The following is a 24,564-nucleotide window of genomic DNA, read 5'->3' on the forward strand; positions in this document are numbered from 1 at the left end:
TCTAGCATCATGGGTGTTTTATTTGGAAGTGAATTTTAACTATCAATACAAATGCCAAGATACTACACAAAACATCCACAGGAATTTTCATCTTTTTTTTTTTTTTGAATTGTACACAAACATTTCCTACATAATCCAACATACAACAGAGAAATGGTACATCTTTTTCTTTCAATTTGCATACAATGGAAAAACAAGTATATATATATTTTACAAAGTTTAACTAATAAGACACTAGAGCAAATTGACAGTTTAAGTCTATAGGTGAGAAATTATCTAATAAAAATAATCAATTTTTTCAGCATTAGTCACTTCCATAACCAAGTGTTACTCTGATTAATAAAACTTGCTGCCAATCAGAATTCTGGTATATACTAATACCATTACTCAACTTGTAGTACTGCTCCCCACCTTAGTTCTTCACAACTACTAACATAGAAAATGTTGAAAAGTAGGGGCAAGCATTTGCAAAAACAAAAAATCCCCAGCTTATTATAAGCATGAATATGTATGATGGAATTTCTTCCCAGCAATAGACTTCCAAACCATCAAGAAATCACCAGAACTAAGTTTGCCAAGTTATTTTGCCTATGTCCAACAAGAGGTGCACTTATATGTCCAACAGAGGAGCTGAAAATCAAACTTAGTGTTTAGTTTGGGGGTGGGTTGGGAAATTCAGCCACCATTTTAAAATGACTGTCTTAAAAAAAAAAATGACCACCAAAAATAGGTTCACTAAATTTATTTTAAAAATCATAAAACGTTTCTTACAAAAGAGCATTACATTCTGCACACTGCTCTGAACAGATGCCAGGGACATGTGGACTATTGTTACTTTTCCTCCCTGTCCCACCCCCCAAATGTTACAGTGACCACAAAGCAAGGTGTTCACAATTACATGGGGGGAATTTTTTTAAACCACCAACAATAACAAAAAATAAAATCCACTCACTCTGCTGCTGTTTCAAAATTTCAATGTTAGTTTTTGCACGCCCTTCCCCCCCCCAACCCTGTTTGTAAGGAACTAAAACATTACATCTGGTGAACAGCAAAGATTTCACTACACCTCAAATGCAGAACACCTATGAAGCAGAGGAATGTTGGCTTTTTAAACAGAAGCAGATAAAAAAAAAAAGATGCAGGACTCCTTCAGTTCTTCACTAGTCTTAGAAAAACTTTCCAGAATACTGCTTCACACTATAAAAAAGAAAAAATATCTTGCATTAGAATCCTTCAACATCTGCATACTGCTTCACACTATAAAAGAAAAGAAAAAAAAGTGCGAATTAGAATTTTTGCTCATAACATCTTAATCAACATCAAGACAATTTCAATGCTAAATTAAAATGATCAACATGTCCATTACAATTAGAAGAGTTCAAAAACCGTAAGCAATTACAAATTAAAGCAATGTTAAATGTCAAGAAAAACGATGAGCAGTAAATCAGACATTAGTAGAACAGAATTAAGAAAACGGAATTGAAAGTTGTTAATATTCGGTAGAAAAGACAAAGAATGCTAGTAAGGTGTGAAATGCTGCATTTTACAGCACCAATCATTTGTCCTGTAGAGGCATGGCCTGTGCCATATGGCAGACTGTGATTTGTTGTCGATTTAGTTATCTAAAAACAACAAAATCACTAGTCTTCCACACAGAACTAGGCCAACATCCAATGAATCTTCTATATTTTCTACAGGCTCTGTACAATTTTGTAACAAGTGGTTTTGGCAGCAGTTTTCACCAGAGAAATGAGAAGTTTGCTTGGTTAAGGCTTCTTCCAGCAAGATTAGTATTGAATGTCTTCGTTTTTAGTAAGAAAGCAGAAGAAAATCAAGGCAAACTATTAGAATGTTTAGAAGTTAGGTCCCCAAAAGGTTGAGACACCATGGCTTCTAAAAGAAAAAAATCAATTGAGAAGAAAAGCTCTTTAAAGGTTTTAGTATGTATAAGCTAACACAAAGCTAAACGTAAACTGACCTGTTCTGCAGCAAATACTGTGCATTCTGTATCTGGTCCTGTGTTCCTGTAATGGTAATGATCCGATCTTCGGATCCTTCTAAAGGCTCATCAATTTTGATCGAAGCTCCCGACTCATGACGGATTTGTTTAATCCGCTGACCACCTTTGCCAATAATAGATCCAGCCAACTGAAAAGATTTTTTAAAAGTATGTGTTTACGATATACTTTTACCATTTACTACCTGTATTTTCAAGGAGCATGAAGTGTATTAATTTTATTCATTCAGACTCTTGGTTAACTGATTATCTAATGCTCCCTAAACCTGTCAAAGTTTGAGTTACAATGCATTTATGTCACACTTACTAATGTTACCCTTAATTAGCTAATTAAGGGCTCAAAACCCTCTTAACTATTTTGATTAACAGCACTGATCACTTGACAAGGCTCCAACAGCAGAAAACCCAGCTCACTAAAGCTTATGAACATAACCTCATTCCTAAATGTGTATTTTTGTTAAAACCTTCTGAGTTAAAAAATAAACAGAAAGGAGGAATAATCATAAAAGTGATAAAATGTTCCTCATAGTATTAAAGATACTTACATCTTTGGGAATAGTTACTTGTGTAGTAATAATAGGTCCACCAAGATCACCATATGAGCCACGACCCCCTGCATAGGAATAATCTGATTTAAATAATGAGCAATAAGTTCATTTAAAAAGTATGAAATTAATGTTTGATTTCACAAAGGAGAAAACTTACCATATCCGGAGCCACCCTAAAAACAGAAAGAAAAAAATAGAAAATTACTTTGCCGTTGTAATTACTACCTGTACTTTTAAAAAAAATTCATTCAATAAAAATGGAGTCTCGCTATGTTGCCCAGGCTGGTCTCAAACTCTTGGGATGAAGTGATCCTCCTGCCTCAGACTCTTGTAGTTGGGGTTGAGTGAGCACCACTGCACCCAGCTTCACTATTCAAGTATTTTAATACTCATAAAATCCCTCTATTCAGGAAACCAAAGTCATCCCGTATCCTGTTTCAGTAAGTATCCTCTGGGGAATAAAAAACTTACTGGAGAGCAGGTAAACATCTTAAATTATCACTGATATACACACGAACAACCATGATACTCAACCTGTGGTTCATAAGCCATCTGCCATTCCGATGGGCTCCATGTATCTATTGCAGAGTCCCAAGTTTCATCAGCACTGAAACCAACCTGTTAGCGATAAAAATATTAACATGAACCCGAACTGTATTTTGTTATAGAGCTGTTTTTATATGCCTAATTTGCATATTACATTAAAACAAGAGAGGGTACATATATAGGCAGCAATTATGTAATTGAGGGGAACAAAGCTCAGTAAAGTCGTAATCCTCCAGCAGCAAATAACAGAAGTAATGATTTAACTAGTAATTCAAACAAAATTTACTTGTAAGAAAAGCTTTTTAATTACTATAACCTTCAACAAAATGTGAACTGTATTGTTACAACCCTCACATACACAGAACACTGGTAACAAACCAAAGTTCTTACCATGCCGTCGTAACGGTCTCCAGGTCTCCCTCTTCTGTCATAGGCCATGAGGTCTCTGCAAGCATAGTACTTGTTGTAATCTAAACTTGTTTACATGCCACACACATCAAATCAAAGTCTACCTTGTGTACCACTAAGCACTGCCTCTTGTAGGTTAATAATTCATAGATAAAAAAAACAAAAACTTACCCCCCTCTAGGTGGTGGCGGTGGAGGAAGAGGAAGATTCCGAGCTCTGCTACCACCCCGGCCGCCTCGTCCAGGAGGAGGGGGAGGCGGTCCTCGACGAGGGCTCATATCATCATAATCTCTTCTAGATGGAGGCATGGGACGCCCACCCCGACCAGGAGGCATTCTGTCAAAACCACCTCTTCCTCGCATTGGAAATCCCACTGGGCGTCCACGGCGGTCATCAAACATCATTGTAAAACCACCATAATCATAGGTTTCATCGTAAAAATTTGGATCGTAAGGCTGTGCACGTCCTTTGATGGGAGACTAAAAACAGAGATAGAACAAACTTACAGACTGAAGAAAAAGAGCCCCACTTCATACCAACCCTTCTATCATCAACAAAATACAAGTCATTCCCCCATCAGGAGGTACTAGAGGCAGAAACAGTAATTACGTCAACACTAACAGTAGCAAAGTAAAGATTCCCAAGAAATCCAATACTTTTGGCAAGTGCTAAAGGTAAGTGAGTTCTATTGCCTGTGCAGGGAGAAGTAACAGCTTGCTCTTAGACCGTAAGAAACCACAAACCCCTCCCATTTTACACATAACAAACTACAATGCACATTTCACAACAAGGGCTGAAGAGATCAGTATCTTGGCAAGCCTGTAATCCATACTGAGGCACCCGAGATAGGAAGCCCTGCAGCCCTGCAGCATAGTTACAAAGACACAACCAACACTATAGGAAATTCATTAGAAGGATCAAAGGCTATAGAAATACCACCAACAAATTACCACTCTCCACTTTTTCAAAACCATTTCTAAATTAAAGTGATGGCTGAAGCCAGGTGATAGAAGATTACTAGGGAAAGGACAAATAAAGACTATTACACTAAAAGATCTGAAGCTACTTTTGCAGGTTATCACTTTGTTTCGTAAAACCAAATGTAAAGAAACATGTTCAGAAGTACCTCAGATATAAGATCAAGGATGATCTTTATGCACTCTACAACCCTATCGGGTTTTCCTCCAATAAGAACAACTCTGTCAGTGGAATGGGGACAGCATTCCTGGAAAAGCTTGATGGTGGTTTGAGTGTTCTGTAGTAAAATCATAAAAAAAAAAAAAAATAATTAGAAGAAAATTAGCTTTCCTAGGTAATTCAACAATTATCCCCCCATAATATAAAAACCTCATTAATTATCGCAGAACTTTGCAACAGTATAAAAATTTTGACAAAGTAATAGCAATGCCAGACATTTTTTGTCATTTGTGATAAGCAATCTTCGGAGAGAACTCAGAAGGGAAGTGAGAGAAGCTCAAAGAAACAAGTCTATATGAAAATTTACTTTCCAGCAAGGAATATGGCAGAGTTTTTTTTTTTTTTTTTACCTCTCGAAGTTCTTTGATTTTAGCACCTTTGACCCCAATAATTCCTCCTGCTAGACTCTGATGAATCAACAGCCTCAACTCGCAGTCAAAGTCACTTCCTTTATAGTGTTGGTACTGTGGAGGGAGAGTTATAAAATTTTAGTCTCAAATCAACAATTCCCCAATACACACTTATCTGCTATAAGCATAACAATAATATACTGTTGCAGTGAGCAACCTGAATTTATATTTCAATAACTTTACCAGTTATGTGCTTATTATCCTCAATAGCCAGGCCCAAAAAGGACATTCTGCACCACCTTAAAAAACTATTTTATTTTCAGGTCCTGCAACACCATACCCACACTGCAGCCATTTAGCATGTCGCTGTTACCACAAAATTATTATTAACATTCAAATAACACCATAATAAAAATGACTGCAAAGCACTTTGCAAATGTAGTTAATTCCCACTGCAGCATGGAGCAGGGTCAACAGTGAGTTGTAAGACCATTCATGTATCATGTTTTTAAGCCTTTTTCTATAGAGATGGGAAAAGCACACTATGTTAAAAATATAATCGATCCTATGGGCCAGGCTCCATACTTCAGTGGGGTTCAATGGCACTATGACATACATTTAAGCATTCCACAGCATCAGATTCGAGCGGGAGCTGGCTGGTTGCAGTGGGTGATGGCAACTGCAGGCCCTGAAAGTAGAAAAATAAGAGTAATAGGTTAAGTGTCTAGCGTGATCAGGCTATTGTCGCATATATTGGTAAAGCTACTACAACATATTTTAAATCTATATTATTAAATGAGAATCTGCTTTACTCAACATTAAGATGATATAAAACATGAAATACTTTTCTCTATATACCTAAGTGAATTACGTAGTCGTAAAATCCCAAATCTAAATAATTCTTCTTTTCAACATATTCCCACAAATACTCCAGAAAATCTCTTTTCTAAAACTAAAGCCCATAAAATACATACTAAACCCATGAAAGCACATGACCACAGATAAGTTCATTTACTCCAGGAGTGGTCAGCCTGTTTTTCGTTTTTTTAAAAAAACAAATTATGTATGTACAAAATTATATAGCACATTAACATACTGCTGCAAACTGTTATATCCATTGTCTCTCCACCTCCCCCATCATACCCCAATACAATACACTTTAAACATTCCCCCCTCATATTGTCACGTTTTTTTAAAAAAACAAATTATGTATGTACAAAATTATATAGCACATTAACATACTGCTGCAAACTGTTACATCCATTGTCTCTCCACCTCCCCCATCATACCCCAATACAATACACTTTAAACATTCCCCCCTCATATTGTCAAATATATTTAAAAAAAATAATGAGCCTACCTCTTCCAAGGTAGGGATGATTTTCTTCAGAATTTCTCCAATTGTTTCAATATCAGCACTGATACTCAATATGCTGTCAAACACCACAAATACCAGATAATACAAAAAAGGCGGAAAAGAAAAATGAGTTTTGTGTTTGTCACCAAGTCATACAAACTTTTACAGAGATGTAACATACAATTATTTAATATTCCCCATTTAAAGTAGCCTATTTATAGATTTCTCACATGCATTTTGTTTTATACCCAATACAGACATGATAACAATATTAGGAGACTTGCAGAGAGACAGAGAGAATGGGCTTTTGGAAGGGCTCAGATTAAGTGGGCAATAAACTGACCAGAACTGAAGCAGAGTTGAATATTTATGTTCCCCGCCACCACTAAGTTAAGGATACCCTCGCTGTTACATTGGTAAAACTGGCACACCTTCTCTTAGGCAAAGTGGGGGAATATGCGAGTGGTGAACATTGTATCTGGAGTAAGGTTATGAATACCAGTTAGAAATTAGATCACTAATGGGCTCTGCAAGAAAACAAATACAAATGCAAGACAAAACAAAGACAACACAAATGAGAAGTGAAGGAAAGTGAACCAGAGTTAGCATTTCATCAGAAAAAATTATGAACAGGCAATGTTGGGAAGCAAGGTGGGCCACAAAGACAGAGCGAGAGACTATTTTGGTAACAATTTGATTTACAATGCGGCAAATATGCAACACTTGAAGCTGTGCTCCTTCCATCGAAATAAAATTAGTGGATCGTTTGGGTGGGCAACTCACGGTAAAAGTTCAGTGACAAAAAGACTTAATGGGGAAAATAAGACAGAAACTTGAAAAACAATACACCGTCTAAAGGGGATACTATTTAATTATATAAAAGGCAGGTAATAAAATACATTTCTCTCTTTCTAATCAGGCAGTGAGGCATAAACTGTTGGGACATACCGCTCGGGGCCACTGCTGTCTGGGACTGAAACACTGGCATTGTACTGCATTGGTCATTGGCGTTCGTGGATGTTGGCATTGGGCATGGGCATTCAATCAGAAGTTGTCAAGTATGGTACCCGTTTGGCAACGAGCACATTTTTGGGCATAGCCAACCAGGGTTTTCACATGGGCGTTCAGGGGCGGATGGGCCAACGTCATGGTGGGCAACGCAGGGGTAAGTCGATCCAGTACATGGGCAACGGAGATATATGGCCAAAAAAACAAGGAGAGGGAAAAGGGGGAAAAGCAATAAATTTTAATTTAATACAAACTATACTCATACTCTCAATTAATGAAACAAGCTTAAGTTGTTCTGAAGACTAACACAATAATGGACTTCTCTAAATCTGACTGTGGCTTAACATTAAGGACCTCAAATGATGGTTCTAGCCTTTTTTATTTTTTTAAGAAAAACAAACGATGTTTCAGTAGCAGGCTGGCTCATGAGGGTAGACACAAAACCTGACTCAAAGTTTACTGAAATTCTTGAGGAAATGGGGAAATTAATAACCCAGATAATTATACAGAACATCTGGATTAAGAGGAGAGAGGTTTTATAAAAGACAAAACAAAAATTCCCACACCACCAAAAACCCTAACTAATAAGACTGGTTTGGTTGTCTGGAGGTTTTAAAACGCATTCCTAGATCCTAACAGGCAAGTTTGTAAAATTTTAAACAAATTTTCAAGTTCAGTTTACAGTAATCAAGAGGAACATACAAAGATCTGCGACCAAGAGAGAAATGAAATACTGTCAAATAAGTACTCGACACAAAGTTATTTGCCTCATTTTTAGCAAGAAAAACATTAAGAAATGTGTACACTATGAGAAAAAAAATTTAGAAATTTTGGTGTAGCCAAGTCCTATAAACGTGCTCACGTCTGGCACTGCCAACATTTAGTGTGTCTAATCACAAGAGTCAACCCACTGTAAAATGAAGACTCAAACAAATCATAGGCATTGACGAACAGTTTCCCAATTATAAGATTTCCCAATTGTAAGATTAAGTACCTACTCTATTCTTTACCCATATTTATATCATGCAACCTCAACGTTAAATTCTTTGTGCTCCATGTGCAAGCCGTCAAAGAACAGATGGACATTTTTCTTCCCAAAGAAAACAAAAAAAAATTTTCTGGATTTAACCAGCCACCTGCAATGGTTTTCAGGAATACTGTAATTGATTTACACACAGGAAATGGTGCAATCAAGGACTTTTACACTTTGTTGCTATTTCTAATTAAGATGTTATCTTGCTTGATGAAGTGAATAATTTGGTGGACTCTTATTAGAATGTGAAGAGGTTTAATAGAAACCACCCCCCCAACCCTGCTCAATCTGGGCTTTTGTTAAAACAGGAATGGATAACTTCGAAATCAATTCTGTAATAATAAATTGTTACAAATGTCTTGTAGCTAAACTATGAAATGATTTCTAGGATGTAAATCTTTAAATTTCTATAGACATATAAACTGAAAGCTGCTCGTGTAGTAGTTTAATCTCTTAATACTTACGTCTGTACGGAGAGCCTTAATATTCTTGCCTCCTTTTCCAATCACTGCCCCAGCATTCTGGAGAAGATACAAAGACAAAAAATTATTTTGCCTTTCCCTAAAATTAATGTCTACCTATACTCTTAGGTTTTGCTAAAAAATCCTCTAACCTGTTTGTTATAAGAATAAAAATCTACCTGGGGATGTAAAAACGACCAGGCCAAAAACAAATCAAAAATCAAAATATAATTCTAAGTGCTTTGAGGACTAAATAGTTTGGAGTACTCAACGTCAGAAATACACCAAGTATAAAATAAAACTAAGCACAAATTTTATAGCACCTTTTGGTAAAATAAATCAATTAATTTAGTATTAGTAGGTACCTTCATATTGTGACCCATGATAAAACAATAAACTGCCAACCAAGCAGTTTCCTAAGGAGTCCACACATAATTAAGATTTAATCTATTAATACTTTAAGAATCACACCCTCCTCCTAGCTTGACCTGTAGTGGTGGTTCACTACAGCAAAGGCTTTAATCTTAATTATAAGTGGAATAACAAAACCACCAGAGCCTTCAAGTCTGTTTAGAAAGAACCACAAACAAAATGTTTTATATTCTTCAATCTGTAAAACTTTTGACTTTCTAGAAAGCCAAACCAGACCTTATCTTAATTTCCACTTGAGTATGAACCCCCTTCAAATTTTCAAGACTAAAATTCATACCTTGCTCTGAAGCAGAATGCGTAATTCAACCATCTCATCAGTGTTTCTAGATCTTTTAAATGCTTGTTCCTCTTCCATATCTTCTGCAGGGCGTTTACCTAAAAATTAACAGTTCAGATTTCAAAGAAAGCAGCGAAGTCTCCAAAGCAACTCCATTCTGTTTCAAGAGACTTGTTGCTAATCTTAGACATGTTTTAGAAAGGCCAAAGGCACTGCTATAGACTTTAACCTTATGCTTCCATCTAGTAAAATGCACCAAACACAAAATACTTCAAAGGCCTTGAAATTACCAAAATGCAAGGAAAAAATGTTTATATGCAAATCAGTTACTTCTACTTCATAAATAAAAGCTAATATGTAACTGATAAATCGCTGAATTAAAGTTATCTACATAAACAGAAATACCAAAATTTCACCACACACTTCTAGGCAATAATTAATAAAATAAAAAAATACTGTTAAAATTTATTCTCACCAAATTCACCATTGGTTTCAGTGTTAGGGAAGGTTTCTTCTGGCTGTTCAGTTTCCATATTCTTTTATTAAATGGGCACACCAATCTGTTGAAAAATAAAGAAGCTAGTACATTTGGCTTATTGGAAAGCAAGCTGTAAAAAAAAAAAAAAAAAAAAAAAAAGCAAGTCTAGAACGTACCAATTATTATATATCCTTGCAGAGCACAACTGAAGCGTTCTGGGTCGGACCAACAACTGACACCCCAGTGCTGCAGTAGCCTATGAGAACCAACAGAAATCAGTTTTGCTTTTGTTTATTCCTATTACTGAGTATTTGTTTCTGATCACAGTCAACACTGATTTGAACCCAAAAAACTAGCTGTTTCTAAAACTTGACTGATTTTAGGGTTTCACAATTCAAATGACTGCCAAAAAAAATACAAAATTCAAGGGAGCCTGGTTTGATTTTTTGCTAAGTTAGAACAATAACTTTTAGCCACTGAATTAACTCCCAAAACAGCAATGGTTTTATACAGCACATTCACAAAAGCCTGAAAAGATAAATGTCATCCACAAAGCATACATTTATGAAAAGTTACAATGCATCTTATTCACTGGAAAAACTCATTTAATATTAAAACTTCTAATTGCTTTTCTATTTCTTTCGACTCATGCTTGAAGCGATCTTATGTGACAAGATCAAGACAAGATCGCCACTGCGAACACATCCATCAACAATCTACCGGAGGCATAAATCCAAAAATCTAATACAGGACCAGAACCAAACCATCACACTACTAGTCTATTAATCAGCGAAGCTAATGGAACCCTTGAAAACTAACAGTCACTAGCGGACTATTTTAAATTAGGCTTGAGAGAGTACAACCCGACAATTACGCCTGTAATATGAAAACTAAAGTGTCTACGCGCCAGAACGGTCGACAGGCCTGCAAACAGCCTTTTTAAGCTTCCCTCTTGTCGGGACTAGCAGTTGACAAGCCGCCTGTACTAGAAGGTTGGCTAGACAGCAAAGAGCCAACAATCGAGGCACTTTTATGCCTCCCATTCTCCCATACCTTTGGTAGACTTATTGCTCTTCTAACGACTAACTGAAACGACATTCTCCTGGCCCAGCACTCAATTTCTGAGGTGGGGTGGGAGAAATGTGGATAAGAAAGTTTAAGCAAAAACAGCAGGGCTTATCTATAAGAATAATGCTGCCGCGTGCTGTTCACCCTTCGGGTCCTGCAGTCACTAGTCCCCAAGCCCCGAAAATCCGCTAAGTATGTGCTCGACTGGCCGAGCGCCAACGCGCCCTCCCCTCCCCGCCTCCCGATACCGGTATCGGAAACAGCCGGGTAACAGGACTGGAAAAAGCGAGAGTCGATAGCAGAAGCGCCGCCACCTCTCCTCACCCGGATCCGACAGGAAATGGCGGCCCGCGTAATGGCGACTACGTGCTACTAGGCGGAGCCGAGCGCCGACCCCCTCCCCCACCCACCACGCGGTCCCGAGGTCTCATCCCCCGCATCCTCCCCCCATCGCCCGAGACAAAGCCACCGAGGCAGCCCTGACTGTTCCATCCCCGCCGCTCCAGCTCCGACCCCGGGCCGGGAGACCCAAGGTGAGGCGGGGCTCACACAAAGAGAGCGGCGGCGCGACCTCCTCCCCCAGCCGGGCTCCTTTCCTCCACTAGGTTCCTAGTTCCCAGTGCCACATAGCTCCAGCTCATTCTAAAGGCACATGCCTCACGAATCCCCGAAGTCTCTAAGACCACAACGCGGACTGCGGATACACACTCAGGGAAATGGCGGAGGTGGGGGAGGGGACACCGGGCAACGTTCCCACTCGGAGAAGCGGCCAAACACCAAGGCGGCCCCCAGAACGCCTCCCTCAAGCGGAAAAACTGGGCTCCGACCCTCACCTCCACGAGCGGCTCCCCCAACCCGGCTTCTCACCGCGCGAGGCCGCCGTCTCTCCGCCGCCGCGCCGCTTCAGCCGGTCGGAGCTAGACAGAAAACGAGCGCAGGCTCCCCTCCCCCGCCTTCTCGCGTCCTCCCCGCCGTCGCGCCCTATTGGCTGCCAGGGCTTCGGTGATGGTGCGAGGGCGAAGCAATTGGCCCGAGGCCACGTCAATCAAGGAAACGGGGGGAGGCGACAACCCCGCCTCCCGCCAGCGCCTCCCTTCGGGCTGTGAGGCCACTAAGGGCTCGAGAAAACCCGGGCTTGGGAAAAGTCAACGCAGCCTTTCAGGGAGGCCAAACCCATGCCCGATTCAGCAATACCCAAGCTCCAATAACTCCAATTACCTATAGGCCGCGAACAAGTGGCACACACGCAAGACGTCGAGGTCGGTGCAGCAGAGAAACAGAGGATAATGGCGTCTGCAGTGCTGTCGCCTGGAGCGCCCTCCTCCTTTCTCGTTCGCGCACTCACTAGCTGGGGGGAGGAGCGACTAGAGGGCGAACCTCTCGCGAGATCTAACAACTGCCTCGTTCACGCGCACAGGGAGGGGCCGGGGAAGGGGCGTTTTCCAGGCCCGAAGGAGTCCTTTGGGGTTGGAGGAGGGGCGCGAGCGCGCGGCAAATCGGGCGGGAAGAGGCAAAAAGGGATCTGGGAGAGTGCTGCGGCGGTTCCTGTCCTTACAGTTGCGCGGTCCAGGGACCGCTGTTGCGCGAGGGAAATGCGGGACGCCCAGGTCGGTGCTTGGCCCAGACTTATGCCCCTGTTTCCGCTGCCCACATTTGCGCCCGAAGCCCCTTACCCCACCCCGGGCTGTGGGCTGCGGGACTAGCTGCGCCGCGGTAAGTGCGAGCGGCCTGCGTCCGCTGTTCCCGGCCCACGCTTCGGAAACCCGCTGTTTGTAACGGTCCGGGGCCTCAGTCAGCCCCGGAGGCGCAGCTGGCGCTGGGGCGGGAGCCGGGGAAACGCGGGGCTGACTGGGAGTCCTGGAGAACTTCTCGCCGAGAAGGGCACAGGCAGTTTCACAGGGCTCTCTGTTCTGATGAGACTTTTCCTCTTGGGTAATGGCGCCTGAGATGGAAGTATTTTGTAGTGTCGCTGTAGTTTATTCCGATAAAATTTTTAGACAGTAAATATCGCACTCGTCTCCTAAGATGAATGCATATCGCTAAATACGTTGTAGACCTCCACGTTCCATTCAAATCGCCTGCCTTGTTGTGGCAGTGATGAAAACAGACAAAAACCCCAAAACCCTCGCCCTCAAACGTGCTCCTGTTCTAGCGGGTTCAGTTCACACTTGCATTGTATTCAGTTCCTTATTTCTAAGGCTCCTGTGCCAAGCTTTCATGACTTCCTTTGTTAAGGCACATAAGGTCACTTTCAATCGGTGACAACCCTGGGAAATCTCCAGCCCTGGTAGTACCCGCTTTCCACATCCTTACTCGTCAACCTTCCGGCCTCCGCCCACGATCCCAAACTCATTTTGAAGCATAAAAATGTTATAATCTGCACATGAAGCGAAATCCACCATTGACTGAATACATTCATATATGTTTTAGTGGTGATGAATTTGTGCTGATTCATTCCTGTTATGTTTCCTTCTTGGGTAATTTGCAAAATATATATACCAGCATTCTTTTAAATGGCCATGATTGCATCCACCCAGCATCTTTTACTTGCCTGATTAGAGGAAAACTTGTTAAGGCACACTGAGGATTTCGTGATAAACACCGGTATTTACATTCTGGGAGGATACGTTAACACATACTGTTAGAACATAATGTCCGGGATTGTGGAGTTTATAAAAGTTCTCTTTAAGTGGTAATATAATTTTTAAAATGGTCCCCACCATGAAGAGTGTATAATCTTGTTGGGTAGGTAAAACTACCCTTGTTGGGTAGGTAAAACTTAACTCATATTTCAGCTCTAAAACACAAAGTTCAGAATTTTATTAAATATTCAACGTTGATGAGATTATGTAGGGGCTGGGGATACTTGGATTATAGAGATTTAATCCGCCAGTTAGGATTTGCAACGTTTAATTGAGTTTGTCATTGAAAATCTGAGACATGTAATTGACACTAATATGCACAAATAGCGGTACGGTAATAATGATGCTGTACTTTCTTTAAAGTTAGTATGTATGTTGCAGTCATCAGTTTCTTGATAAGCAGTGATGAGTGGGAATCACAAGTAAGCAGCCCTATATAAGAACTTCTTCCTCCCAATTTCATTGTCCAGACCGGACCCCGACTGGTGTAAATTATTCATCCCATCTATATGCCATTGTGGGATGGTTGCTGTTTTTCCCCCATTTGATTTCCTCTTTATTTCTTTTAATTTTTAGGTTTGCTCTTTAAATAACAGCAAAGTCTGTTTTTTCTCCATCCTTTTATTCTCTGTTTGAAATTAAGATTTTTCAACCCACTAATTTTATACCTGTGTTCATTCAAGAACTTACCATAAATTCATTGACTCCAGTTTTGTGTAATTGGTTCTATCGTGTAATGGTGTAGTGATCATTTTGGACTCAGTGAATTTAGACCCAATGTTACCTAGATGTGAGATTTACTTTAGATGGGCTAATACAATTGAGACTGTACACTATCCAGCTGGATTATTGTTTAAAATCATATTTGTAACTACTGTTTCTTGAGTTCCCCACTGTGTGCTAAACCTTGTGCTGGCAGTTTAATACTTTTTAGAGTTCTTTAAGTTGTTAGTTATCTTTGTTTTATGGATGAACGAACTAATACTAAGAAGCTAAGAAACATATCCAAGGTCACATAGTAAAATTGGGTTCCAGATTCTGTTTTCTGTCTTTTCCTTACCTTTTAAGTTATGGAGGATCCACAAAAATCTCCTCTGATTACTTCTAATTTCAGTCATACACAGTATAAATTTTTCCTCCCTAATTTTTGGAGTATCTTCTCAAAAATTCCAGGATTACCTTGAACTCATCCTCAATGAATTAAAATGTAGACTTACCTTTATTGTTTAGATGAAGATAATGGAAATGTGGAGTAGATTTAAATATTCGTTAGTGCTTTTAAGTCTCAGCTGTTGTCGCAGTGGCACACGTAATGTCCAAAAGGATGACACTCCTGCCTCACTTTTTATTAAAAAAAAGATTGGAATATATGAGGCTGACTGAAAATTAATCTGGAAATTAAATATGCCTAGACCTTCGTGGTAGGTGATAAAATTTTCCCACTTTATTCTCTTTTGTTTAGTTCCTGGCAGTCCAGATCTAGAATGTAGATTAGTGTGATCAGCCAAGTTTGTCATTCACACAATGCTAATCATCTTCTTAAAAATGTTTTTTAAGTTAATGGGGATTAAGCTGTATGTAATTTTATATGTGTTCTTTTCCCCCCAAAAATGTAAATAAATGTATTTCTGTGTCATTAAATTATTCTTAAAAATGGTTTCTTTAAAGATTTCATAGCTTTTCATTTCATGGTGGCGGTGAAATATGTTTAACTTTTTTCCCATTTTGAACATTTTGTTTGTTTTTTTCAAACTATAAAAACTCACTGGTAAACACTCTGCCACATAAATCTTTGTCTTTATTTATTTTATTAGTTATTGATGCAAAAAAGTTGTGCATAGTTTTGGGGTATATGTGATAATATATTCGCTTAATTTGTAAAGGTCAAATCACAGTCTTAGGATATTGTCTCTTTAAATATATGGCTTTTTTTTTTGGTCCTTATTTATGATTGTGTCCTTTATTCTGGAAAGTAAAAGAAGTGGATAATATGGTATGAACATACTCTTTTTTTTTTTTCCTGAGACCGGAGTTTCACTCTTCTTGCCTAGGCTGGAGTGCAGTGGTGCAATCTTGGCTCACTGCAACCTCTGCCTCCTGGGTTCAAACGATTCTCCTGCCTCAGCCTCCCCAGTAGCTGGGATTATAGGCATGCGCCACCACGCTCGGCTAATTTTTTTGTATTTTTAGTAGAGACGAGGTTTCTCCATGTTGGTCAGGCTGATCTGCAACTCTTGACCTCAGGTGATCCATCTGCCTTCGTCTCCCATACTGCTGGGATTACCAGCTTTGAACATATCTTGTTTATTATTTATTTATTTATTTTTTTGAAACAAAGTTTCATTCTTGTCACCCAGACTGAAGTGCAATGGCACAATCTCGGCTCACTGCACCCTCTGCTTCCTGGGTTCAGACGATTCTCCTGTCTCAGCCTCCCAAGTAGCTGGGATTACAGGCATGCGCCACCAGGCTTGGCTAATTTTTTTGTGTTTTTAGTAGAGACGGGGCTTCTCCATGTTGGTCAGGCTGGTCTTGAACTCCTGACCTCAGGTGATCCACCCGCCTCAGCCTCCCAAAATGCCGGGATTACAGGCATGAGCCACCACGCCCAACCCGAACATATCTTAATGTATAATTTAAAAGACATTTTTTCCAAATTTATTATTATTTTCTTGGACAGTGGAGTTCTTTAGGATCAGAAGCTGTTCTTTGTACATTAGCACACGGGAATTTGTGCTGCCCTTGCTAATCTCCACCTCTGAGCTGCTTCTACCTGCTTGTGACTATGGTTACCCAATTTCCTAAGCAAAGGAAGGATGAAAATCTTAGGAATTTTCTGAAGGACTAGATGCCATTAATATAATTTACCAAATTATTAAATATCTCAATTATTAATATCCAGTCTATAATATATTAATATTTTTCCATTTGATTAAACATTTTAATAAGCTTTTCTGTAGGAAAAATAACGTATTATACATCTTTTTTAATTATAATTAAGACATGCAATTGTAGGAATTGTATCAGTATCCTAGATCAATCCTACTTTCTACTTTACTGTTAAGAAATCTGTGTAACAGATGTACATTAGCAGTTATTTTTTTTCTCCTGAAGTTCTTGACTTTTTGATAAAATATTTGGTAATAGTTGCATTGGAATGCTTATACAGTGTTAAGTATCTCTTATCACATTTGCTTGTGTTTTACAGGTGTCTTGGTTATCTTTTGGGTGTTCAGTCACTGGAATTTTTTTTCTGTGCCTAGTTATGATAACATTACTGTAAATTTATAGTATGTCAGCTTCAGAAGTTGAGAGTAGTACTTAGAGTTATTAATTAGGACTGACACACGTTTAGTGGAACAGTTGTTGGGGTTCACTGAGCAGTGTTTTTCAGAATTTATCCCAACTTCTGGCTGAAAGTTTTGCCACTTGCGGTGTTCAATGGCACATACAACCGGGCGCGGTGGTTCACGCCTGTAATCCCAGCACTTTGGGAGGCCCAGGTGGGCAGATCACGAGGTCAGGAGATTGAGACCATCTGGCTAACATGGTGAAACCCAATCTCTACTAAAAATACAAAAAAAATTAGCCGGGCGTGGTGGCGGGCGCCTGTAGTCCCAGCTACTCGGGAGGCTGAGGCAGCAGAAGAATGGCGGAAATCGGGGCGGCGGAGTGTGCCGTGAGCCGAGATTGTGCCACTGCACTCCAGCCTGGGTGACAGAGCAAGACTCCGTCTCAAAAACAAACAAACAAAAAAAAATAGCACATGCAAGGAAGAGCAAGTTTGGAATTTAAAAAATGAATTAAAAAATAAACTGATGCATAAGCCTTAGAATATCAGTTTGTAATATTCAAAAAATGTAAAAATTATTTTATGTGCTATGTTAGTAGAGTTATAGCAAAAGGAAAAGTAGTACTTAACTGAAGCACTATGTCGAAGCTATCACAAAGATAAATATAGTAGGTGTAGGTGATATTTTTAAGTTTTTCTTTCATTTGATTTTGTAAATGAAACAATTTAGAAAACATTAGATGAACTTGTTATTTACGTGAGACCTGAGAAGTTTGTTCATTATTGTACCAACAAACCACTCTTATAGAATGGCCGTTTATATGTGAATTTTATACATAAGTCGGTTTTGAATTGAGGGACTGGTTTTGCTTCCTCTTTCCACTTAAGTTGACAGAAAAATAGAAATGGAGATTAGCAGAATTTATGTTTTAGTTCTGGGTCTGCTTTGGGGTATGATATTTATGCCTTAATCTTCATGTCTCAGTTTCATCATTGTCAAATAATTAATACTCTATCAAAAAATTACTGTTTTGAGGTTTAGATAACATTGTAGATGTAGAAGTACATTTTTTATTGATACCGTTAAAAAAAATTTTAAGTCTTACAAAATAGGTTTTAATTTATTTTCAGCAAAGTCTTCAATTCTCTGTTTATACCTCTGTACCTGGTGGGAAATAGAGGATTAGTATCTCTGAAATTCATTCTTGTTCATTTTCTGTCCAGCCTTGACCTTTTCAGTTCATAACCAATCAATCTTTCTTCTTTTCTTACTGATTCATTTCTTTTGAAGTTTCAAAGTCAACTGAAAGGACACTTTGTCCTCATTTCAGTTTACCTAATCTAATGTCTGTCATCACATTTTTACAACACCTTTGAAAATTATACTAGGTCCATTTGCAAGCACCGTGTTACTTAAATTTTACTGAAGGAAATAGGCACCTTATTGAATTGATGCAACTAAGAGCCATGATTTCATTTATTTATTTATTTGTTTGTTTGTTTGTTTGAGATGGAGTCTCACTCTGTCACCCAGGCTGTAGTGCAGTGGTGCGATCTTGGCTCACTGCAACCTCTGCCTTCTGGATTCAAGTGATTTTCTGCCTCAGCCTCCTGAGTAGCTGGGATTACAAGCATGCACCACCACACCCAGCTAATTTCTGTATTTTTAGTAGAGATGGGGTTTCACCATGTTGACTCACACTCCTGACCTCTGGTGATCCACCCACCTCGGTCTCCCAAAGTACTGGGATTACAGGCTTGAGCCGCCGCGCCCGGCCTGCCGCCTTATTGTTTCTATGTTTATCATTTTTCTGCTCCTTTTATGCCTTCTGTTAGATTGTTTTCTTTATTCTGTGTTTTCCTCAGCTAGTTTGAAATTTGTTGTATTTCTATTCTTTTGGTGTTTACCTTCAGTTTTTTAATTGGAGTATAATTTACCTTCAGTAAAATTCATATTTTTTGGTGTATAGTTCTGAGTTTTGATAAATAGATACAGTCATGTAACCACCAACCACCACCACTATTGTCATGTTATAGAACAGTTCCATCACCCCCAAAATTTTCTTTTGCCCCTTGTTGTCAACTTCTTTCCACATTTCCAGCCTTTGGCAACCACTGAACTGTTTTCTGTTTGTATAGTGTTGCGTTTTTCCTGAATGTCATATAAATGGAATTATTCCGACATTCATGCATATCATTCCTTGTGTCCATAGTGTATTTTTATTATTAAATAGTATTCCATTGTATGGATATTATCAGTTTATCAATTGACTAAATTAAGGACATGTGGGTGGGTTTGTTTTTGAGACAGAGTCTCAGTCTATCACTCAGGCTGGAGTACAGTAGTGCAAACACGGCTCACTGCAGCCTCAACCTCCTGGGCTCAAGTGATCCTCCTACCTCTGCCTCCCAGGGAGCTAGGACTACAGGCATGCGCCACCATATTCAGTTTTTTAACTTTTTGTGAGAGATAGAGTCTCACCATATTGCCCAGGCTGATTTTAAACTCCTGGCCTCAAGTGACCCTCCCACCTTAGTTTCCCCAAGTGTTGGGATTATGGGTGTGTGCCACCACACCTGGCCATATACAGGATTTTATTTTATTTTATTTATTTATTTATTTTTTTGAGACGGAGTCTCGCTCTGTCACCCAGGCTGGAGTGCAGTGGCCAGATCTCAGCTCACTGCAAGTCCGCCTCCCAGGTTCACGCCATTCTCCTGCCTCAGCCTCCCGAGTAGCTGGGACTACAGGCGCCCGCCACCTCGCCCGGCTAGTTATTTTGTATTTTTAATAGAGACGGGGTTTCACCGTGTTAGCCAGGATGGTCTCGATCCCCTGACCTCGTGATCCGCCCGTCTCGGCCTCCCAAAGTGCTGGGATTACAGGCTTGAGCCACCGCGCCCGGCCCGTATACAGGATTTTAATGGATGTCAAAAGTATTTACTCTCTTGAGTAAATACCTTGCAGTTGCATTGCTGGGTTGTATGGTAAGTGTATGTTTTGATTTCTAAGAAAATGCTAAACTGTTTTCCTTTTGTTTTGTTTTGTTTTGTTTTGAGACAGGGTCTTGCTCTATCGCCCAGGCTGGAGAGCAGAGGTATGATCGCAGCTCACTGCAGCCTTGTCCTCCTGGGCTCAGGTGATCCTCCTCCCTTAGGCTTCTGAGTAACTGGGACTACAGGCATGCACCACAATGTCTGGCTAATTTTCATATTTTTGGTAGAGACAGGGTTTTGCTGTGTTGCTCAGGCAGGTATCGAACTCCCAGACTCAAGCAGTCTGCCCTCCTCAGCCTCTCAAAGTGCTGGGATTACAGGCATGAGCCACTGCACCTGACCCAACTGTTTTCCTTTGTAGAAACCTGCCAAGCTCTTTTCCATAGTGGCTGTGCCATTTTGCATTCTCACTAGCAATGAGAATTCTAGTAGTTGGTATTGTCAGTTATTTTTTATTTTATTTTATTTTATTATTATTTTTTTTGAGACGGAGTCTCGCTCTGTCACCCAGACTGGAGTGCAGTGGCCAGATCTCAGCTCGCTGCAAGCTCCGCCTCCCGGGTTTACGCCATTTCTTCTGCCTCAGCCTCCCGAGTAGCTGGGACTACAGGCGCCTGCCACCTCGCCTGGCAAGTTTTTTGTACTTTTTAGTAGAGACGGGGTTTCACCGGGTTAGCCAGGATGGTCTCCATCTCCTGACCTTGTGATCCGCCTGTCTCGGCCTCCCAAAGTGGTGGGATTACAGGCTTGAGCCACCGCACCCGGCCGTTATTTTTTATTTTACATGTGTAGTGATATCACCTTTGATTTTAATTTTGCATTTCCCTAATGTCTAATAATATTGAACATGTTTTCCTGTGTTTATTTGCCATCTGCATATTTTCTTTGGTGAAGTATCCATATCGTTTTTCTTTTTGCCTTCTGTTTGTCTTTTTTGTTGAGACACGGTCTTGCTTTGTTACCCAGGCTGAATGCAGTGGTGTGACTTTGGCTTACTGCAGCTTTGACCTCCCAGGCTCAAGTGATCCTCCCATCTCAACCTCCTGAGTAGTTAAGAACACTGGCACATGCCACCATGCCCACCTAATTTTGTTTATATTTTTGTAAAGACAAGATCTCAATATGTTGTCCAGGCTGGTCTTTAATTCCTGGGCTCAAGTGATCCTCCTGCCTTGGTCTCCCAAAGTGCCAGGCTTATAGGTGTGAGCCACTATGCCTGGACTGAAGTATCCTTTCAAATCTCTTTCTCATTTTGTGGATTAAATACTTAAATGTAAGACCTGAAACTATGAAACTACTAGGCAAAAACATTGTGGAAATGCTTCAGGACAGTGTTCTGGGCAAAGACTTTTTTTGGGTAAAAACTTAAAAGCACAGGCAGCCGGGCGCGGTGACTCACACCTGTAATCCCAGCACTTTGGGAGACTGAGGCAGACAGATCACGAGGTCAGGAGATCGAGACCATCGTGGCTAACACAGTGAAATCCCGCCTCTACTAAAAATACAAAAATTAGCCAGGCGTGGTGGCGGGCGCCTGTAGTCCCAGCTACTTGGGAGGCCGAGGCAGGAGAATGGCATGAACTCGGGAGGCGGAGCTTGCAATGAGCTGAGATTGAGCCATTGCACTCCAGTCTGGGTGATAGAGTGAGACTCCATCTCTTAAAAAAAAAAAAAGCACAGGCAATAAAAGCAAAAATCGACAGATGGAATTATATTAAGCTAAAAAGCTTCTGTACAGCAAAGGAAATAACAGAGTAAAGAGACAACCTATTGAATCAGAGAAAATATTTGCAAAATATCCATCTGACAAGGGATTAATAACAAGATTATATAAGGAGCTGAAACAATAGCAAAAAGCCAAATAATCTGATTTTTAAAATGGGCAAATGATCTGAATAGGAATTTCACAAAAGAAGATGTGCAGGTGGCCAACAGGTACATGAAAAAAATATTCAACATTGTGAATCAGGGAAATGCAAATCAAACCACAATGAGATTTCATCTCACCCCAGTTAAAATTGCTATCAAAAAGGAAAAAAAAAAAAAGATGCTTGTGAGGATAGAGAGAAAGGGGAATGGTAGGACAGTTTAATTGGGAATATAAATTAGTGTAGCCTCTGTAAAAAACAGTATGGAGGTTCCTCAAAAGAATAAAAATAGATCTACCATATGATCCAGCAATTTCACTGTAAGGTATAAACTAGAAGGAAATGAATGTATTGAAGAGATATCTGCATTCCAGTGTTCATTACAGTACTGTTTACAGTTTCCATGATACAGAAAAGCCTGAATCCATCAGCAGATGAATGGATAAAGAAAATGTGGTATATATACAATGGAATATTATTCAGCCATAAAAAAGAATGATATCATTTGCAGCAACGTGGATGTAACTGGAGAATATTATGTTCAGTGAAATAAGCCAAGCACAGACACATACTGCATGTTCTCACTCATGTGGGATCTAAAAAAAGTTGATCTCGGAAAGGTAGAGAGTAGAACAATGGTTACCAGAGGCTGGGAAGGATAGGGAGGGCAAAAGGTATGAAGATAGACTGGTTAATGGGTATAATAATACAGTTAGAGGCCAGGCACAGTGGCTTATGCCTGTAATCCCAGCATTTTGGGAGGCCGAAGCTGGCAGATGATGAGGTCAGGAGTTCAAGACCAGCCTGTCTAACATAGTGAAACCCCGTCTCTACTAAAAATACAAAAATTAGCCAGGCGTGGTGGTACATGACTATAGTCCCAGCTACTTGGGAGGCTGAGGCAGGAGAACCATTTGAACTCAGGAGGCAGAGGTTGCAGTGAGCCGAGAGAGTGCCACTGCACTCCAGCCTGGGCGACAGAGCTAGATGCTGTCTTAAAAAAAAAAAAATACAATTAGAAGGAATAAGTTCTAGTGTTTGATAGCACTGCATTGTGGCTATAGTTAACAATAATTTAGTATTTCTTTCAAAATAGAAGAGAAGGTTTGGAATGTTCTCAATAGAAAGAAATGATAAATGTTTGAAGTGGTAGATATCCTAAGTACCCTGATTTGATCATTACACACTGTATGCATGTATTGGAATAGCACATGTACCCCATATATATGTACATTATTATGTATCAATAAAAAGTATTTTGCTCATTTTAATATTTGTTTTCTTTCTTTCTTTTTTTTTTTTGAGACGGAGTTTTGCTCTTGTTGCCCAGGCTGGCGTGCAATGGCACTATCTCGGCTCACCACAACGTCTGCCTCCTGGGTTCAAGCAATTATCTTGCCTCAGCCTCCAGAGTAGCTGGGACTACAGGCATGAGCCACTATGCCCAACTAATTTTGTATATTTAGTAGAGATGGGATTTCTCATGTTGCTCAGGCTGGTGTCTAACTCCCAGCCTCAGGTGATCCACCTGCCTTGGCCTCCCAAAGTGCTGAGAATGTAGGCATGAGCCACTGTGCCCAGACAATATCTGTTTTCTTACTAAATTTTAAAAAATCTTTGGATATTCAGGATATTTCTTTTGTCAATTAGATGTTTCTTCTAGACTGATATGCATGTGTGTGTGTGTCTTTTTATATTCCTAACAGTGTCTTTCATAGAGCAGATGTTTTAAATTCTTTTCTTTTATGTATCATGCTTTTGATGTCATTTTTTAAAATTTTTATATGTGTGTGTGTGTGTATATATATATATATATATATTTTTTTTTTTTTTTTTTTTTTTTTTGAGACAGTCTCACTCTGTCGCCCAGGTTGGAGTGCAGTGATGCAGTCTCGGCTCACGGCAAGCTCCGCCTCCTGGGTTCACGCCATTCTCCTGCCTCAGCTTCCCCAGCAGCTGGGACTACAGGTGCCCGCCACCACGCCCAGCTAATTTTTTTGTATTTTTAGTAGAGACAGGGTTTCTACTTAAGGTGACAGGTGTTAGCCTGTCACAGGGTTTCTACTTAAGGAGACAGGTGTTAGCCAGGATGGTCTCCATCTCCTGACCTCGTGATCTGCCCGCCTCGGCCTCCCAAAGTGCTGGGATTACGGGCGTGAGCCACCGCGCCTGGCCTTAATTAATATTTTTTAGAGACAGGTTCTCACTTTGTGTCCAGGGTAGGGTACTGCGGCACAAACATGGCTGACTACAGCCTCAACCTCCTGGGCTCAAGCAATCCTCCCATCTTAGCCTCCCAAGTTACTGGAGCTACAAATGTGTGCTACCACACCCCAGCTTGTTTTAAAATTTTTTTGTGGAAGTGGGGTCTTGCTCTGTTGCCCAGGTTGGTCTTGAACTGCTGTCCTCAAGTGATGCTCCCACCTTGGCCTCCCAAAGTGCTAGGATTATAGGCGTGAGCCACCATGTCCAACCCTGGTGTCATTTTTCTAAGAAAACTTAGGAAACCAAGGTCACAAAGATTTTTCTGCAAACTTTTCTTATACATATTTTGTAGTTGTAGTTTTTACATTTAGCTGTGTGAT

The 24,564-nt window shown here is 40.1% G+C and overlaps 2 protein-coding genes across 15 annotated transcripts in view; one reads left to right on the forward strand and one right to left on the reverse strand.

Annotated features, from left to right (window-relative positions):
* HNRNPK (heterogeneous nuclear ribonucleoprotein K) lies at positions 1 to 12,678 on the reverse strand. 7 transcript variants are annotated; one of them, XM_011953987.1, is made up of 17 exons: positions 12,399 to 12,678; positions 10,289 to 10,368; positions 10,110 to 10,194; positions 9,635 to 9,732; positions 8,929 to 8,985; positions 7,372 to 7,415; positions 6,427 to 6,499; positions 5,683 to 5,754; positions 5,067 to 5,180; positions 4,646 to 4,774; positions 3,691 to 3,998; positions 3,502 to 3,556; positions 3,100 to 3,183; positions 2,723 to 2,738; positions 2,563 to 2,645; positions 1,979 to 2,148; positions 1 to 1,197 (listed from the first exon to the last, which is right to left on the reverse strand). In XM_011953987.1, exons 3-17 carry the CDS (start codon positions 10,165 to 10,167, stop codon positions 1,167 to 1,169), a joined length of 1,392 nt encoding a protein of 463 aa, XP_011809377.1. In that variant the 5' UTR covers positions 10,168 to 10,194; positions 10,289 to 10,368; positions 12,399 to 12,678; the 3' UTR covers positions 1 to 1,166. The 7 variants fall into 7 exon arrangements, with proteins under 7 accessions (XP_011809377.1, XP_011809374.1, XP_011809375.1 ...); XM_011953984.1 differs by having other exon boundaries at positions 1 to 1,257; XM_011953985.1 differs by having other exon boundaries at positions 1 to 1,257; positions 10,110 to 10,170; positions 12,399 to 12,508.
* The window catches only part of RMI1 (RecQ mediated genome instability 1), a 24,734-nt gene continuing 12,462 nt past the window's right edge, over positions 12,293 to 24,564 (forward strand). For 2 of the 8 annotated variants that reach the window (XM_011953980.1, XM_011953976.1), the window contains exons 1-2: positions 12,693 to 12,893; positions 20,179 to 20,254. The gene's annotated coding sequence lies outside the window, so the exon portion shown is untranslated. Of the gene's footprint in view, positions 12,440 to 12,606; positions 12,894 to 20,178; positions 20,255 to 24,564 lie in introns of those variants that run through there. The other 6 variants (XM_011953977.1, XM_011953978.1, XM_011953981.1 and 3 more) reach the window with 6 other exon arrangements.

The sequence above is a fragment of the Colobus angolensis genome, unplaced genomic scaffold (genome assembly GCF_000951035.1).
Source record: "Colobus angolensis palliatus isolate OR3802 unplaced genomic scaffold, Cang.pa_1.0 Scaffold379, whole genome shotgun sequence".
In the NCBI taxonomy this organism is placed as follows: domain Eukaryota; kingdom Metazoa; phylum Chordata; class Mammalia; order Primates; family Cercopithecidae; genus Colobus; species Colobus angolensis.

Excerpts from the sequence above, each read along its gene's own strand:
- HNRNPK (XM_011953984.1), bottom strand. The coding sequence starts at position 10,167 with ATGGAAACTGAACAGCCAGAAGAAACCTTCCCTAACACTGAAACCAAT. Across the intron at positions 8,986-9,634 it reads GCATTCTGCTTCAGAGCAAG|AATGCTGGGGCAGTGATTGG; the intron begins GTATGAATTTTA and ends TATCTTCTCCAG. Across the intron at positions 5,181-5,682 it reads ATGCTGTGGAATGCTTAAAT|TACCAACACTATAAAGGAAG; the intron begins GTATGTCATAGT and ends CTCCCTCCACAG.